This window comes from Danio aesculapii, chromosome 3 (assembly GCF_903798145.1).
Source record: "Danio aesculapii chromosome 3, fDanAes4.1, whole genome shotgun sequence".
Lineage (NCBI taxonomy): Eukaryota > Metazoa > Chordata > Actinopteri > Cypriniformes > Danionidae > Danio > Danio aesculapii.
This window is the reverse complement of record NC_079437.1, coordinates 57002695-57021298: the sequence shown is the minus strand read 5'-3', so window position 1 is coordinate 57021298 and position 18604 is coordinate 57002695. Positions and strand designations below refer to the sequence as shown.

General features: G+C 42.1%; 1 protein-coding gene across 1 annotated transcript in view; it reads right to left on the bottom strand.

Annotated features, from left to right (window-relative positions):
* Nucleotides 1–18294, bottom strand: part of LOC130219983 (transmembrane protein 235) — a 29310-nt gene extending 11016 nt beyond the window's left edge. Inside the window, exons 1-3 of the mRNA XM_056452460.1 lie at nucleotides 18117–18294; nucleotides 8306–8383; nucleotides 6353–6490 (exon numbers count right to left, since the gene is read on the bottom strand). Of these exons, the coding sequence (XP_056308435.1) occupies nucleotides 6353–6490; nucleotides 8306–8383; nucleotides 18117–18294 (394 nt within the window). The remainder of the gene's footprint in view (nucleotides 1–6352; nucleotides 6491–8305; nucleotides 8384–18116) is intronic.
* Between the last annotated feature and the right edge of the window lie 310 nt (nucleotides 18295–18604).

Here is an 18604-nt window from a genome sequence, read left to right as displayed (position 1 = left end):
TCTAAAATGTACTTTTCACTTCACGATTTTATGAAATGCACCTTGCAATTTTTGTAGAACTGGCTTCAAGTGCACTCGAGTGACATTTTCATTATTATTCTACAACTTTTCTTAAAATACACTTTTAAGATCTGAAGTACACTACAAGTGCAGATTAAATATAATCAAGTGCACTCTTTTCACGGGTGTGCATCGGTCTAAACTAAAGAGAAGCATTAAAGCCATTAGGATGAATCTGTTCTCAGAAATACAGACACTTTGGAGGTCGTGAACTGCTCTTTATATGAGCAAAACATAAAAAAATAAAAAAATTACAGCAATTTCAGACAGACTGAGTGTCAGGAGATGAGTGAAAGATGCGGAACACGTCTGATGAATTTATAGATGGATTGAAGCCTAGCTTTGGAGATGTATTTGATTAGGTGCTTCAGTGATTCACCAGTGTCATGAAGGAAAGCGTCTGGGCTTCATATTTGTAGAATAGTGTGAGAAACTGTATGTGAGGCGAGAGCAGATGGAAACATCCTTGTCTTCCTCAGTGTCTTGTCTTCATTTTCCACTGAGAAGCTCATGCCTGTGGTTTTGTGAGGGAGAGCGTTGCATTTGCAGATGTGTTTAATCTCCTGTGAGACTTCATTCTTTTTACTGTGTACTTTTTGATCCATCAGTCATGCAAGTTTTAGTCATTAAAGACCCAACGTGTAAGATTTGTATATTAAAATGTTAAAAGAAAACACTAGAATGGTGTAATATACAGTATTTTACTGATTTTAATGATTCCAAATGTTTTGAAGAATGTTCGAATCTAGAGAAACAAGCAACTTTAGCTAGTAAGATGTACACTACCTGACAAAAGTCTTGTGATTTTTTTACATTCATCTTCAATGTCTCCTCCATCTTATGCTCAATAATGTTCATATCTGGTGACTGAGCTGGCCTATCCTGGAGCACCTTGACCTTCTTTGCTTTCAGGGACTTTGATGTGGAGGTTGAAGTATGAAAAGGAGCGCTACCCTGCTGAAGAATCTTCCCTCTCCTGTGGTTTGTAATGTAATGAGCAGCATGTCTCGATACGTCGGACTGTTGATGTTGCCATTCACTCTGCAGATCTCTCGTACGCCCGCATACTGAATGTAACCCCACACCATGATTTTTTCTTCACCAAACTTGACTGATTTCTATTAGAATCTTGGGTCCATGCGGGTTCCAATAGGTCTTCTTCAGTATTTGTTATGATTGGGATGTAGTTCAACAGATGATTCATGGGAAAAAAAAAGAAGTCAAGTTATTATTTGTTGATCTTACAACTGAGATTGACGACAAGACTTTTGCAGGCAGTGTAGTGCATGCTGTGTGTTCATGCTAATAATGTCACACACCCTAGATTTATTTTTATAAAAAACAGAGAAACAGCAAAGACTTGAGCACAGTACTCACCGTAGAAGTCCCAGAAGTCATTGTAGCTAAAAATAAACGACTCTTCACAAGAATGCGAGTCCATTTTAGGAAATGAGAAACAGCCATTCCCTGTGAAGTCATGTTTTGCCTGGCAATCAATTCTAAGCCTTTTTGCCTGTAATTCTGACTGCTTTTTAAAGCAAATTTTCTTAATTCTAATTTTCTAATATTCTTCTGGGTCAAGTAATCCCTGTAATTACTAATTATTGTAATCACTGTAATATAGCTGTGCATTTATACTTCTGCATGCTGTTTGTGTTGCTCTGCAATAACACTTCTAAAATGCTATCTGGCAGTGGGTTTTTATTAGGGGTGGGAAAAAAACCAAATCTATATTGTAATATACTGTTGTGCTTTCTGTCGCAATAAATAATCGATACGCAAACAGCACATATCGAACACACATACACAAAATTATTAATTTACCTGTTGTCAGTGTCACTACCCAATATCAACCATTCTGTTTGCGGAAGGGGGGGCTGTTCGAGTGAATAGGGGTAAAGTGGCGGAAGCACCAAAGAACCAAAGTTAACTAACAAAGAAGAAGCGTAGAAAAAAAAAAGTAGCGAGAAGAATGGCGGAAAATAATGAAAAACAAATCAAAGACCCACCTGCTAGTTTCCAGTGTGGAGACACTTCGGGTTTTACGGGACAGTCGATGAAAAGGCACTGGATAAATACTATGCAATCTGCATGAACTGCTTTGCAAAGATAAAATATAACAGAAACACTGAATCTGCGAATGCACCTCATTCTTTATCACGGTGAACTATTCTTAGGTGATAATGAGGGCAAACTAAGTCAGCTGACAATCACTACTGCGTTCAGAGCAAAGCTCCCCTTTGGCTTACCGAGGGCACAGAATATCACTAAGTCCATCGCCGAATTTATTTGCAAGTACCTTGGTCATTACAGAATCAAGAATCTGATGGATTTTGCAGAATGTTAGCAACACTGGAACCAAGATATGAGATACAGAGTCGTCTGCACTTTACAGACAAAGTAATCCCTTCATTGTATGCAGATACAAGGGCCAAAGTGGAGGGTGCGCTCCGGTCTGCTAAACGGGTTGCACTAACCTGTGATGGTTGGATGTCAAGGCCGCCGAGTGCTTCGTAACTATTACTGCCCACTTCATAGGCGACAACTGGGATGCCCAAAGCTACGTCCTTCAGACTTGGGCTATGAATGATAGTCATACTGGCGGTCACATTGCAGAGGTGCTGTCCAGGTTTACATAAAGCACTTTACAGTAAATTACTACTGACGTTTCAATATCATGGTTTACACATGTTAATTAATGTTCGTGTTGTTTTTTAATGTTCATGTACTTTTATCTGTCTAGCTGTACAGTGTTTACATTTAAGACCAGCAGGCAGCGAGTTATTATGCAAATGCCTATTTCTTTGCACAATGTTGGACATGTTGGCATTAATAAATGCATAAGATTTCCTTATTATGGGTATTTTTTTTCGTTTTCAGTCAGATATATCGTTGATGAAATTTCTTCCAATATATTGAATAGTGTAGATATCGCGAATCGTGATATTGTCATTATCGTGGGCCACATATCGCCACAGAATTGAATGGTGAGTTATCTGTATCATCCCACCCCTAGTAATTATGTTCCTCTGTGTCGAGTTTCTTTGTGGGTCTTCGTGGGTGCTTTTTTCTGAAGGCTATGTTAATATACAAGTAGCTAAAACTTGCCCATTCAGAGGCGTAAACAGGTGGACATGCAACAACATTAATCATAAGGTAAACACAAAACTAAAGTTTCAAACTGGCGCTCGAGACTTGTAAACACTTGCCCATATACATTTGCTGCTCTTCCGCGGCTCTCGGCTTCGCTCACTCGTCACCGCTACCGAGCTGACCAACCACAGAGCTTACGTTGTGCATCATCGTAGTTACATTTTTTGAGATGTGTGTGTCAGCTAGGCATGAGACGACAACCGTTGTCAAGGTAAACGTAAAGTCAGGGTTTTAAAACCGTAAACAATTTTTACAATACCGTTCCTAAGGTATGCGTACGGTTTATTTACGTTTTTGTTTTTTTAGGATAACAGTATCTCCAGCAGAAACGATATCCAAAGATGCCGTTTTAAATTGTGAAGAAATCTGTGTTTTTGAAACTAATGAAGACAGCAGAAGTCAATAATTCATTTAAATTATTGAGTCTGACTTGTTTACTGCTCCAAAATATTTAAAAAATTTTTTCAAAATGAAATATATTGTGTTCAAAAGGGGAAAGAAGTTTTAATTTACCCCAAAATTTAAAAAGTATATATATTTTAGAGCAATAATCGCAATACCCTGATATTATTGTCCAAGGTTATCATACCGTCAGAATCTTATACCGGCCCATGCCTAGTGTCAGCGTAGGCAAGGGGTATGTGACAGCGCAAAGACTGCACCGGAGCATCCACATGCACTCAACGCAGAAGTAAAAACCAGCCTTTACATTACAATTTGGAGTGTTTACCTTATTTATGAACATTAGCCACCTCCCGCAAACCTGCCTGTACGCTCATTCTAATTCTATGCTGCCAGCCCTCACTTTTACCTGTATCATCATTGCTGAATATTTGCTTTCTGCCCTTGATCAAGCCTGGTATATTTCCAAGAGTGAGTGTTTACCCATCACTGTTTCCTTAATCATTGCAATCTTGTGTGCAGTTCAATAAAGACGCTGCAAATGGATTCTCAGTCATCAAACCAATCATTACAACTACCATAGGAAGTTATGTAACATTTACATGTGTACAACCTTTATAGATTAATACGGTTTTCTGTGTTGCTTTGGAGCCGGACAGTAATATTTCCATATCCAGAGCTCAGAGCAGCTCTATTAAAAACAGAGAACATATGAAAAGCTGTGAAGAACTGTGTGTCAAAACTCTGCAGATCCTAGTGATTTTCTGTTTTCATTCAGCTGCACTTCACTTTTCTGCTGGATCAGGAGCACCTTTTACAAAGCCCAAACTACACCATCATCATCACATCCTATCATGGCAAACATAACCCATAATACAGCACAATAATACTGAGTGCAGGATGAACATGCAGTTATTCTACTAGAATAAAGTTCCCACTTCTGTTTTAATGTTCTCTCATCTGGATTATTGTAGTTTACACAGCACAGTGCCAACACGACAACAAGAGGGTGTGAGTTCTGTTATTATTGTGCCAATTTGAAATATTACTGCTTTTACTTTCTTTTTCTTCATCTATATTAAGATGATTTGCCACAGTCTGTATTGTAAAAAGCTATACAGAAATAAATATGAATTAAAATACATAATTGGTTCCCATAGTTTTATTTTCCCCCAGATATAAGAGAATTTAAAGTTGCCATATACTACATGGATTCAGTAAGTTGAATTGTTCTCGATAGCTACATAGTAGGTATGTGGCATAGGTACGTTTAAAGAAATCTCCAGAAACTCCAGGTTTTATTTGCTCATTTATTACTTTATTATTATTATCATTCATAAAATAGCCCTAAAATCACAAGGTCCTTATTGACCATATTTGGAATGGTAGTGAATATTACTGAGCTCTACTCTAATGCTCAGTGCTCTCTCACTCTCTTCAACTCATTCTCTCTCACACACAGCATGATGTACTCTGAAAAAAACATTTAATCATACTCAATTTGGCAAAAGATATTTTAACAAACGGAATACATGTTAAATATTTTTAACGTAAATAGTGGAGGTTTATTTTAATTAGACTAAGTGAACAAGCTATTTAATATAAATCGCAAGAGTATCTTATTTTAATGTTGTGGATAAATATAGGCTAAATTCGAATTAAACTCGACACAAGATAACGGAGATGTATTGTGTTGTATTTTGTTGCTATAATGTAAATGAAAACACAGCCAGTTATTAACATCAACCTCTGAATACAGATACACCACCCAATCCGCTCCGAGCTGGGATCGAATCGGCGACCTTCCGCATGGGAGTCGGTTGCTCTAACAAGGAAGCTAAAGACCATGGCCTCTAGCGTCTGGCACAATAGCACCTTTAGAGGTCAGAGAAGTGAGGATTACCTGCACAGTACCTACTGGCTAGCCTCCGTTAGCCACTGGTTATATATTTTAAAAAAGGAGAAAATGATCACTTTTGCGATGAAGATGCTCAATTTAAATGGCACAAGATGATGGTAACTCGCAGATGTTGTTTTTAATTCCTATTAGATCACATTTTAGGAGGTTGCACTGATCAACTGCAGTATTAGTTCAAAGATGTTAATAGCAAGTAAAATAGATTAAAACTATCACTTCAAAGCGGTCCAAAGTGGTTTGAATCTTTAAATGCATCAAGCTTCTGACTGGAAGTTCGAAGCGTCCTCCTAACGCATACACGCAAAGCATAATGGGTAATTTTTCATTCTATGAAAAAGGTCTATAGAAGCTTGTTTGCACAGTCTGCTGATTAAAGAGAACTATTGAGACCTGGTGTATATTACAATATGCATTACTTTTATGTTTTATTCATATCGTTCCTCCTAAATTGAAACAGTAATTAGATTGACCATGAATGCATTTCAGGCTCCTCAGCACAGTATGCGAGTGTGTATGTTCTGACATATCAGGACACATACTTGTGTAATAGCGTGGGTACGGCACAGGTATTACAAAAAAAATGTGACATATGAAGACATGGCGCATGTCCCAATTTTTCAAAATGCTTTTGAATTATAAATAATAATAAAAATAAATAAATAAATAAATAAAATTTGAAAATAAAAGTGCACAGTTTCCTGTAGTGTTAAATGTAAAATACAGCTTTTACAGTACAAAAACCATTACACCTATGGAATGTCCCCAAAAATCACACACACAAAAAATGTGTGTATGTGTGTGTGTGTGAATGGCACTCACTGCAGATGAGAAAGTACACAGCTATGCAAATGAGGAGAGAGCAGCTCTGAGCCAAAGACGCCACCAGAGCAAAGATTCCTCCAAACACCAGCAGCACCAGGCTGAGCGGCAGCAGCACCACGATCACCCTGTGCAGGTCTGAAACAAACACACAAACCAGCAGCTCAATACACAGCTTGAGGAGAGAGACTCAGTTAAACACGGGGAGCGTGCGATGTGTATCATCTATGACAATATCAAAATAGTTCTCAACAAAGATATTATTACAATCAAGACCAGTGATGGTGGTAATGAATTACAAGTAACGTAACTTGCGTACTTTTTCAAGTAGCTTTTAACACATCATAATACTTCTTCATTTCCAAATTAATAAGAGTTTCTTTTTCAAAAAACGTAATGCTACAGTAGGTACTTTTTGTTTCCTAGCTGCTCGTCTATCTCAGCGTTCAGGAGTATGTGTTCCATTCAGATGTGTTTGTTTTGTATGAAATGTAAAATGATACTTGGTAGTTTTAGCTTAAATGTGAACAGACCTTTACTCGCTCTCACTTGCACAAAATCAGATTCAGTGTCCTCTTACGATTAATAAATTCTGTGAAATGCACACTCTGCATATTCATTACCGAAGAGAATTGAGCTTTTTTACCGTGAAAATTTATAATTAATTTCCATAGGCGCACGTGATATGATTGATCGCCGCTGGTCTATCATCTGATAATTCAATCAGAATGTATCAATCAGTTTTTTAATATGCGTTCTTGCGTCCTCGTGTAACATCATCATCAGCTGCCTAATTCAGTTCCAAAACTTAAGACCACAAGAGCAGAGGACGAGTGAAAGTTCCCGAATGTGTTCTTGATAGAGGACGCATTGATGCAGACTTGAGCACAAAACTGGTTCGAGAAGTCCCAGAAGTCATCGAGGCTGAATAAAGTGGTGGGAAGCGCAGCATTTTATATAGGTTTGTTAAGTTCAGAGATATAACTTATGTCTCTGGAGTTTCCATGAAACATTACCATGAAAATCTTTATAAAGGAATAAACACATTAAGGACGTTTATTTGCTGTAATTCATATTCAAGCAATATCTAAGTGTGAACTCTTGAAATGTATCTTATTAATTACAATTTCTGATTTTTGATCGAGTATCAGCACACAGAATTTAAAGATCATGAAAACTCATCTGTCTTCACTCAACATGCCTTAAAGCAGTGATTCTCAACCACGTTCCACCACCAACACTGAGTACGTTTACATAGACACCAATAATGCAATTTTAATACAATAAAAGACAATACTCTGATTAAGAGTCGACCATGTAAACAACGATTTTTGATCATCCGATTAAGGTCATAATCGAATTAAGACATGTGGGGTATTCCTAATTTAGTCACATTATTGTGTATACAGTACAGCCATGTAAATACTGCAATCAAACTATTACCATCGTATAGGATTTTCACCGCATTTTGCAACAGGATAGTCTATACACACACGGCTGCTTGACACTATTCTCTGCACCTACCGAGTCAGTGAAAGACCACAGACACTTGCATCGCAAAATGCGGATTTTTTTTTCCAATACTGCGTGTAGTATCAAAGTTGATTAAAACAACACTCTTCCAGCAGTTCATACTTGCTTCCAATATCTTGTTTTTCACAGAGGGGATGCATGAAATGTTCCTGAATGAAAATGAAATAAAAGCACGAAAAAAAATACTATCTGAAAAACATCAACTCACTGACGTTATTGACAAAATGGCAGAACATATTGAGATTTAACAGTCAATACTGCAGAGCGCTACTGTGACTAACAATCCCTGACCATCAGCTTTAATAAGGGGAATGTATTCATCCTAATGAAGGGGGTCAGTGATGATAAAGAGACGGAGGAAACACTAACCATACATAACAAGCTAGTGTTTCTCTGATAATGTGTTTTTCAGACACTCACCCAGAAGGTGTTTCTCCTGCTCGGTGTGCTGCGATGTGTCCGTGTAGAAGGAGATGTCATGATAACTGCCATTGGGTCCTGTGGGGGCGACAGCGAAACACTGAAACACACTCTCTGACCCACAGCCTTCTCTGAGATCTCCATTATTAAACAATACAGCATTCAACTCATAAAACGGAGAGTATTTACAGGCTTCTGCTTATTTAGAAATCATCTCTACAGCAATCAGAATGAAATGGGAAACAATGCTTTTATATGACAGATTCAGGTCATCACAGTGTGTCTAATATTAAACATTTCCAGCTCTGTGATGAACTGCTTCTCTCTTTATTCATCTATAGTGCTGTGAAGCAGAACTGAGAAGACTTTAATGAACACTGTATTTGTGATAAAAAAAAATTCTCTGCAAACAGTCTCACCATCTCCTGAACAGCTGGAAATGTGGTAAAACCACAGAACCATAAGGGGCAGTTTTGGAAATGGAGATTTTTACATCATCTAAAAGCTGAATATATAAGATTTCACTGATGGATGGTTTGTGAAGAGGACAATATTTTGGTTGAGAGACGACTATTTGTATATCTGGAATCTGAGGGATCAAAACAATCTAAATATTGAGAAATAACACTTTTAAAGTTGTTAAAATCATGCTCAAATCAAAAATTGAGTTATGTATTTGCAAAATGTTTTCATAAATGTTTACATGCAGTGCATTTTTGGCTAAAATACCCACGCAACGCAAGTCATATCACACGTCGGATATTATAAATTGCAGTAATTTTGTGTCTTCTGTAACATATAAACTGCATGCCAAATGACACACTATACACCACGCTCATATCTACTATGTACTTATGCCCTTACACACTTGACAGCATAGTATATAAATGTAGTGTCATCCCAAATGGAACACTAATGTTTTTTTACTAAGGAGAAATTCAAACTGTTTTCCTGACAAATCAGTGAAATAATTGACCAAACTACCAAATAATACCTGCCATGAGTAAGGTGTTATGAAGCGGACAGGAGACAGAGGTAAGGAAACGTTAGGGTGTTTATTAAATGACAACAAGGAGCACATGAAGGATAGCCAGGAGGATCAGGAATGATGTTGGGGTCTTTTCCTCCGTGGCTGGGTAACAGGAATACACGAGGATGGACAGCACACACCAGATACAGCTGACAGAGGATGACACAGACTTGGAAGGACTGGAAGACAGGACGATTCGGGAGGACCAGGAAGACTAGGAGGAATACAAAGAGAACAGGTAAGTAAATCGTTTGTTTTAGCTGAGGATGACTACGCTGAGTGGTCGCTCAGTTGTCCGCTTTCGTCGAGACGAGCCCGGACAATGAGCGACTGGAGTGCTGTGCTTTTATCTGGTGCTCGTGAATGTGATGCAGCTGTGTGCTCATTAGAAGTCAGGTGATGGTGATCTTCGTGAGTGGGGATCGTGAGAGCCTGACCAATCCGTGACAGTACCCCCCTCCCCAGGGCCCGCTCCTGAGGGCCGACACCTCCGACGCCGTGGTGGTCTCCCTCTGCCTCTAGGCGCTGGGAACTCAGGGTGGCTCTCATGAAACTCCACCATGAGACTAGGATCGAGAATATCAGCTCTGGGAACCCATGTCCTTTCTTCGGGGCCGTACCCTTCCCAGTCCACCAGGTACTCCAACTGGCCACCACGACGTCGGGAACGCAAGATCTCCTTCACTGCGTAGACGGCTCCTTCTTCTAGGAGCAGTGGAGGAGGGGGTTCCTCTTCGTGGTCAGGCTCTGTGGAGGGAAGAACAGGATCGTGATAGGGTTTCAGGAGTGATACGTGGAATGTAGGGTGAATACGGTAGTGAGAGGGTAATTGTAGTTTGTAGGTGACGGGGTTAACCTGTTCCACGATGGTGAAGGGACCAACAAATCGGGGACTTAACTTGCGAGAGGGCAGTCGCATGCGTATGTCCCGGGTGGATAGCCACACCTTTTGTCCGGGTGTGTATCTGGGTTCTTCAGACCTTCTTCTATCGGCGGTTACCTTGCTTCGACGGACTGCCCTCTGCAGATGTTGATGAGCCTCGTCCCAGACTCTCTCGCTCTCCCGGAACCAGTGATCCACTGCGGGGACATCAGATGGTTCGCCATCCCAGGGAAAGAGCGGTGGTTGGAAGCCCAGGACGCACTGGAATGGCGTGAGTCCGGTGGAGGGTTGCCGCAGTGAATTTTGGGCATATTCTGCCCAGCCCAAATACTGGCTCCAGGAGCTCTGGTGACCACTGCAGAAGGTCCTCAGGAACCGTCCCACCTCCTGAATCTTCCTCTCTGTCTGCCCGTTGGTTTGGGGATGATATCCAGAAGAGAGGCTGACGGCCACACCTAGGAGCTTGAAGAAGGCTTTCCATAGACGTGAGATGAACTGTGGACCTCTGTCCGACACAATATCTTCTGGAATACCAAATGACCTGAAGACTTGATTAAAGATATTGTCGGCTGTTTCAAAGGCTGTGGGAAGACCTTTCAGAGGGATTAGTTTGACAAACTTTGAGAATCTATCTACGATGACTAGAATACAGGTATTACCTTCTGACGAAGGGAGGTCAGTGATAAAGTCCACTCCTAGGTGTGACCAGGGACGGTTCGGAATCGGCAAGGGATGGAGCTTTCCAGCGGGTAGATGACGTGGGCTCTTGGATTGGGCACAGTCCTTACAGCCCTGAACATATTGCCTCACATCCCTTGCCATGTTTGGCCACCAGAATCGTTGGGATACTAGCGAGAGAGTATTGTTGATCCCTGGATGTCCAGTGCCTAGCGAGGTATGTAAGGAGTGGATCAGATCTACCCGGTGTTCAGGTGGTATGAACTGCCGATGAGGAGGGCATCCCGGCGGAGCAGGGGCTTCCGGAGTGGCAACGACTGGAGGAGCGTTCCAGGTGATCGGACAAATGGAGATGTGTTCGGGAAGAATCTTCGTTGGGAGTTCTTCATGATCGTGATGCTCGTGTAAACGAGAGAGAGCGTCTGCTCTTAGATTCTTGGGTCCTGGACGATAGGAAATGGAGAAATCAAAACGTGAGAAGAAAAGTGACCATCTGGCTTGACGTGGACATAGTCTCTTGGCCTCTTTGATATATTGGAGGTTTTTGTGATCTGTGATCACCTGGAACGGATGTTTGGCTCCCTCCAACCAGTGACGCCACTCCTCCAAGGCTAGCTTGATTGCTAGAAGCTCCCTGTCTCCTATGCTGTAATTCTGCTCCGCCGGGCTCAACTTCCGAGAGAAATAGGCACAGGGATGCAGTCGGGGCGGTGTATCATGATGTTGGGATAATACTGCCCCGACGCCGGTGGTGGATGCGTCCACTTCCACCACGAAAGGAAGATTTGGGTCAGGATGAGTCAGGAGTGGGGCCCTTGTGAACTCCTTCTTAAGAAGGCGGAAGGCTGCGGCTGCTTCTTTGGTCCACTCCAGTCCTTTGGGTTTACCCTTGAGGAGATTAGTGAGAGGTGATGTAATCCTGCTGTAGTCCTTGATAAACCGTCTATAAAAGTTAGCAAACCCAAGAAACCTCTGGAGCTCCTTAATGGAAGTGGGTTCTGACCAGGATAGAACAGCCTCAATTTTCTTCCCATCCATACGTATACCGGTTTGGTCAATGATGTATCCCAAGAAATGAATCGACTTCTGGTGGAATGAGCATTTCTCCGCTTTGAGGTAGAGGTGATGTTCTCTCAATGTGTGTAGGACCTCCGCAACGTGTTGGCGATGTTCGGCCTCACTCCGGGAGTAAATGAGGATGTCATCTATGTACACTATTACAAAGTGGTGAAGAAACTCCCGGAGGACTTCATGAATGAAGTTTTGGAATACGGAGGGGGCGTTGACCAGACCGTAAGGCATGACCTCATATTCATAGTGGCCAGTAGGGGTCACGAATGCTGTCTTCCATTGGTCCCCCTCACGTATTCTTATCAGATTATACGCGCTGCGGAGGTCCAATTTAGTGAAGACTTTAGCTTCTCGGAGCTGTTCCAAAGCGGCTGGTACCAGAGGAAGGGGATATCGGTATTTTACTGTACCGTTATTTAGGACCCTGTAGTCGATGCATGGACGCAGCCCTCCGTCCTTCTTGGCCACAAAGAAGAAGCTTGAGGCGGCTGGTGATTTTGAGTGACGTATGTACCCCTGACTCAGAGCCTCCCTTATGTAATCTTCCATTGCCTGATTCTCTGGAAGCGAGAGCGGGTAGATCCTACCTCTTGGCAACTGGGCATCTGGAACTAGGTCGATCGCGCAGTCCCATGGCCGATGCGGCGGTAGCTGGGAAGCTCTCTTGGGGCAGAAGACATCATGAAAGGAGCTGTACTCCTTAGGAATGTGGATAGACTGCTTCTCAGGAGGACTCTCGACCGATGTTGTAAACAAAGAAATGGGGTTCCGACCTTGAAGAGGGAGATTTGGAAAACAGGTAGGTGTACATCCAGATCCCCATTTCTTTATCTCTCCTGTGCCCCAAGAGATGATGGGATCGTGCTTCACCAGCCACGGGCGCCCTAGAATGATGTCCATATTTGCACCCTCCAGAACCAGAAATTGAATCCTCTCTTGATGTAACAACCCCACTTGAAGAAGGATGTCTTCGCATTGTCGATGGATACGGGTCGAAGATCGAGTGCACTGGGTTATCGGTTGTATCTGGTATATATGCGAGGACGCCTCAGTACGTAGGTGGAGTTGACGACAGAGGGATTGGGAGATGAAGTTCCCTGCTGACCCGGAGTCGATGAGGGCTGTGACAAGGAGAGAAATAGAGGCAGTAGTTATTTGTACGGTGGTAGTAAGTGGTTTACATTGTTCAATATTCGTACTGAATACACTCACTGAAGTCCGAATGGGACGAAGGGGACACTCCATACGGGTGTGTCCACTGACACCGCAGTATAGACACAGACCCCGGGTCAGCCTCCTCTGTCGTTCCGCTGATGTCAGTCTTCCAGACTCTATTATCATGGGTTCTGGTTCTGGAGAGGCTGTTGACTCAGGCGATTGGAGGAGTGCAGACGAGGGGGTGATGGTGTCCTGTTGATAGGAACGGAGACGATCGGAACATCGGAGAGAATGTTGGATGAATCTCTCCAGACCCATAGTATCATCTAATGTGGCCAGCTGGATTCGGAGAGTGGGTTCCAAGCCGAGCCGGTACGTGGTCAACAACGATCTCTCATTCCATCCACTTGCAGCTGCTAGAGTGCGAAACCGGAGAGCATATTCCTGTGTAGATAGAGTACCTTGCTTTAGATGATACAGCTGCTCTCCAGCGGCTACTTCCCCATCAGAACGTCCAAACACCTCTTTGAAATACTCCGTGAAGGTAGTGATGGAATTCATGACCGGCCCGGCTTGGTTCCAGATCGTCTCAGCCCATTTAAGTGCAGGTCCAGAGAGTAGTGATACGATGTAGGCGATCTTTGACTTATCTGTGGGATATAGAGAAGGTTGCATTTCGAATATGAGGGAACATTGTAACAGAAAACCATTGCACTCCCCCGCTCCGCCTGAGTAGGGCGCTGGTCGGGCCATGGGACTGGAAGGAAGGGCCGAAGAAGAAACTGTGGAGGCGGAAGTGCTCGGTGCTGGTGGTGCGTTGGAAAGTGGAGCTGGTGGCTGTAGAATCCGCTTCAACTGGTCCACCAGCTCTTGAAAGTGATCGGGGGTGCTCATGTTGTCGTCGTTATTGGTCCGGGCTTCTGTTATGAAGCGGACAGGAGACAGAGGTAAGGAAACGTTAGGGTGTTTATTAAATGACAACAAGGAGCACATGAAGGATAGCCAGGAGGATCAGGAATGATGTTGGGGTCTTTTCCTCCGTGGCTGGGTAACAGGAATACACGAGGATGGACAGCACACACCAGATACAGCTGACAGAGGATGACACAGACTTGGAAGGACTGGAAGACAGGACGATTCGGGAGGACCAGGAAGACTAGGAGGAATACAAAGAGAACAGGTAAGTAAATCGTTTGTTTTAGCTGAGGATGACTACGCTGAGTGGTCGCTCAGTTGTCCGCTTTCGTCGAGACGAGCCCGGACAATGAGCGACTGGAGTGCTGTGCTTTTATCTGGTGCTCGTGAATGTGATGCAGCTGTGTGCTCATTAGAAGTCAGGTGATGGTGATCTTCGTGAGTGGGGATCGTGAGAGCCTGACCAATCCGTGACATAAGGATGGGCGATACCAATATTTTTGTTTCTAATCCGATAGCAAGTATTTCAAGACAAGTATCATCGATATAGTTACAAATACTTAAATGAAATATTTTATAGTGATTTTTTTTTATGTTTATTACCTATATTATTATTATTATTATTCTTACTATTATTATTATTAAATAAAACATGACAAATGATTCCTTTTTATATTTATCAAAATTGCAGAACTATAATTCAAGAGTTCACACTTAGCTGATGATTGATTATAAAGCTTGTTTGGCATGCTGTCCCGGGAGAGAGCCCTGAGCACATAAGATCCGAGCCTGGGGCTCCCTCCCGTTTGCAAGGCGAGAGGGGAGTTTGAGCTCAGGTAGATCTCGAGAACTCCCCTGCTGTAGTAGCTAATGAACAGATAGTGATTGCTCTTAAGAGATAACTACTTACTAGGAGCATGTCTATGGTGCCGATTTGGATTAGTCAATTAACTTAAGTTGCATGTTCTTGGATGGTGAGAGGAAACCGGGGAACCCGGGGGAAACCCACGTGAGCACGGGGAGAACGTGTAAACTCCGCACAGAAACATCAGCTGGCTTGGTAAGGACTAGAACCAGCGACCTTCTTGCTGTGAGGCAACAGTGCTAACCATCATCCTGGAAAGGAGGAGTAGGGGTGGAAGGGGGGATTCTTCAAAACGAAGATGCCTGTGATATGGAACTTAGGGTATTTATAGCGGCTTAGGAATTGTCTGATTGGTGAATCATAAATTGAATAATGCGGGACTGGCTGCAAGCAATCATAAGCACATGATCCTCTAGAAATTAGTTTAGAAATAAACTTTACTTTGCTAAATAGCACCATATATGGTATAACAAAAAATAATACACTACACAAACCTTGTTTAATTAAAAAAAATTCTTCCCTATAATGTTTTATTCAATGAAATAAATTATTGTTGACACTCTCCTTTTGAGCCGATTTCTTTGACTGATCAACTCCCCTGCTTTGGAAAAAATTCTACCAGAAAGGGCGAGATGATGCAGTGATCCCAAGATACTAGTTTGCTAAGAGCAGGGAATGTTTGCTCATGATTTCTCCACTAAATGAATGGGTCTTGTTTCGGGAAACTACTTTCTCCACAGTGTGGTGTCTGTACTACTGTGCCGTGAGCTAACGCTGACCTATTAATGGAGATACAGCGGAAGAATATTATAGTTCACATGTTCACATGTTTCATGTTGGTGAATCATAAATTGAATAATGTGGGGCAATCATAAGCACGTGATCCTCTCGAAATTAGTTTATAAATAAACTTCATATAATATGTGGTGCTATAATTATTGAAATATTTTAAAATCTCTGATAACTCAGTAAGAAAAAAACAAAGATACTTTTACTTAAGGATCGATCCTTTTGATACATCCCCAGTATCGAAAAATATTCACCCATTCCTAGCCATGAGTATAACCATCATCCTAGAGGGCTGGTGTCCTTTATAATTTAACTCCAACCCTAATCAAACAAACTTGCCTGTAGCTTTCTAGTGATCTTGAAGACACTGGCTAGTGTGTTTAGTTGTGCTTGATTAGTGTTGGAGCAAAACTCTGCAGGGATACCAGCCCTCGAGGATCAAGTTTGATGTTCAATGTTGGTCAATAAGATTTTGTTGAGCACATCATATTAAATTTAATTCATTCATTTTTCTTCAGCTTAGTACCTTATTTACTAGGGTGCGCCACAGCAGAATGAACCGTCAACTATTCCATATGTTTTACACACACTCACGCTCATACACTATGGCCAGTTTAGTTTATCCAATTCACCTATAGCGCAGGGACTTTGGGGGAAATCGGAACACTTGAAGAAAACCCATGCGAACATGGGGAGAACATGTAAACTCTACACAGAAATGCCAACTGACCCAGCCGTGACTTAAACAGCCACCTTCTTGCTGTGAGTAGACAGTGCTAACCACTGAGCCACCATGCCACCCATATTTAATTTACTAAAGTCAATTTATAGGCATGGAGCCTAATTAATACAAGTAAAGTGCAACACGTCAATATGTCAGATTTTTTTTGGTTTTCACTTCGATGTCCCCTTTGGAGGGTGATATATCCCATTTGGAATGCCCCGTCTATCATATTCTTCTCTCCTGTCAGCTTGTGCACTTGCACACACCTGTTTGTTATTATTATCCGCAACTCTGCACTGATAAAGGCAGGTTCTGCCTTAAGCTTTGATTACAGTGCTACTTAATCCCCTCTCTCTGTGATATACTTTCTTTGTTAATGCTCTACATTTCACTTTGTGCCCATCACCTGCATTTATTCCCCCTGTGACTTGTGTTTGTGCTCCTCGCCTCATCTCATCTTGACCTGTCTACCTGTTGCGTTACCATCTGTGTTACCCCAATTATTACAATTTTGCTCATGCCCAATGACGGTTAAGTGCCATTTTGAACGAATTAGCCACTAACCCCTACTGAAAAATCCAGCTTAAACCAGCCTAGGCTGGTGGGTTGGTTTTAGTTGGTTGACCAGCCTGGTTTTAGAGGGGTTTTGGCCATTTCCAGGCTGGTTTCCAGTCATTTCCAGCCTGATCTTAGCTGGTCAGGCTGGGAAATGACCAGCTAAATCCAGCTAAAACCAGCTTGACCAGCCTGGTTTAAGCTGGACATAGCTGGTTTTGGCTAGTCAAGCTGGTTTTAGCTGGATTTAGCTGGTCATTTTCCAGCCTGACCAGCTAAGACCAGGCTGGAAATGACTGGAAACCAGCCTGGAAATGGCCAAAACCCCTCTAAAACCAGGCTGGTCAACCAGCTAAAACCAGCCAACCAGCCTAGCTGGTTTAAGCTGGAATTTTCAGCAGGGACCTGACAAAATCTAAAATAGTTACGTTTCCTCTTGAGCAGGGGCGTAGCAACCGATGGCGAGGGGGATCCGTCCCCCTCACTTTTAGAGACAGACCATTTAGAAACAGGTGACCTGTTAGAAACCCACTTTTAAAATGTCCGCATCGCCCCTGCTCTTGAGATCAGGCTGGTAGATCTGTGGACTGCTCCCCTCTGTTCTTTTTGCATTGCTAATAACTAAATATGAACAACTTTGAGGGCTTTTCTCAATATTAAGAGATTTTCTCAATATTCAGTTTTTTTTAACCTTCAGATTCCAGACTTTCAAATAGCCTAGTCGCACAGCTTTACATAGGAACTGGGAATAACATTTTATTGGGTGTCTTCTGTAAATAATGCCACACCATAAGCTTTATTTTCAATAGGGGAAAATACATATATATAGAAAAGCTGTACTATTCATTATTTTGAAACCGTTGTGACACATTTTCACAAAAACGTAATTGTATGATTTATAGCGAAAAATTAACGAAATAAACATGTTTACGTGATCAATAATGTTACAAATTATTTTCTCTCAGGGAAAACAATCAATAAAAACTGTACTTTTCATTATTTTGAAACCTTTTCGTTGTGATACATTATCATGAACGCAATGCTATGGATTACAGCGACAAATTAACGACGTGATTGGTATGTTTACGTGACCAACAGGTGATAAAAACCGCATGAAACTGCAGGTGTTTGTGTTTCTCTCACCTTCGTAAATCCTCCAGAGCCCGGAGTGAGAGCTGCTGTACTCCAGGCTGGAGTTCTTGCCTTCATCCACATCTATAATGTACCAGTATTCAGTGGTGATGGACACGGCGAGCAGGATGAAACTCAGCAGCCCGCAGAGACCCGCGGCGACCACAACTGAGCCAAAGTTCATCTTCATCCGCGAATCAGGTTATTCAGCCATTCAGCTCCTCTTCACACACATTACAGTGCATGATTCCGTGTGTTTCTGCTGATTTATCATCCAAGCTGAAGGAGAAATCGGCGAACAACTGGTGCTGGATAAAGAAACTCGAGGTTTGTCCTCGCATCTCTCCTCTCCTCTCCTGCCGTGTATGAAGTGAAGCAGAAGATCTGAACTCACCATCAACATTGGATTCTCTCAGTCTCTGATCACTCAGTGTGCAACAGTTACTCTCTATGGCAAGCCATTTTAACATTTAGCTGATTCCATAAAAGCTTTAGGGCAG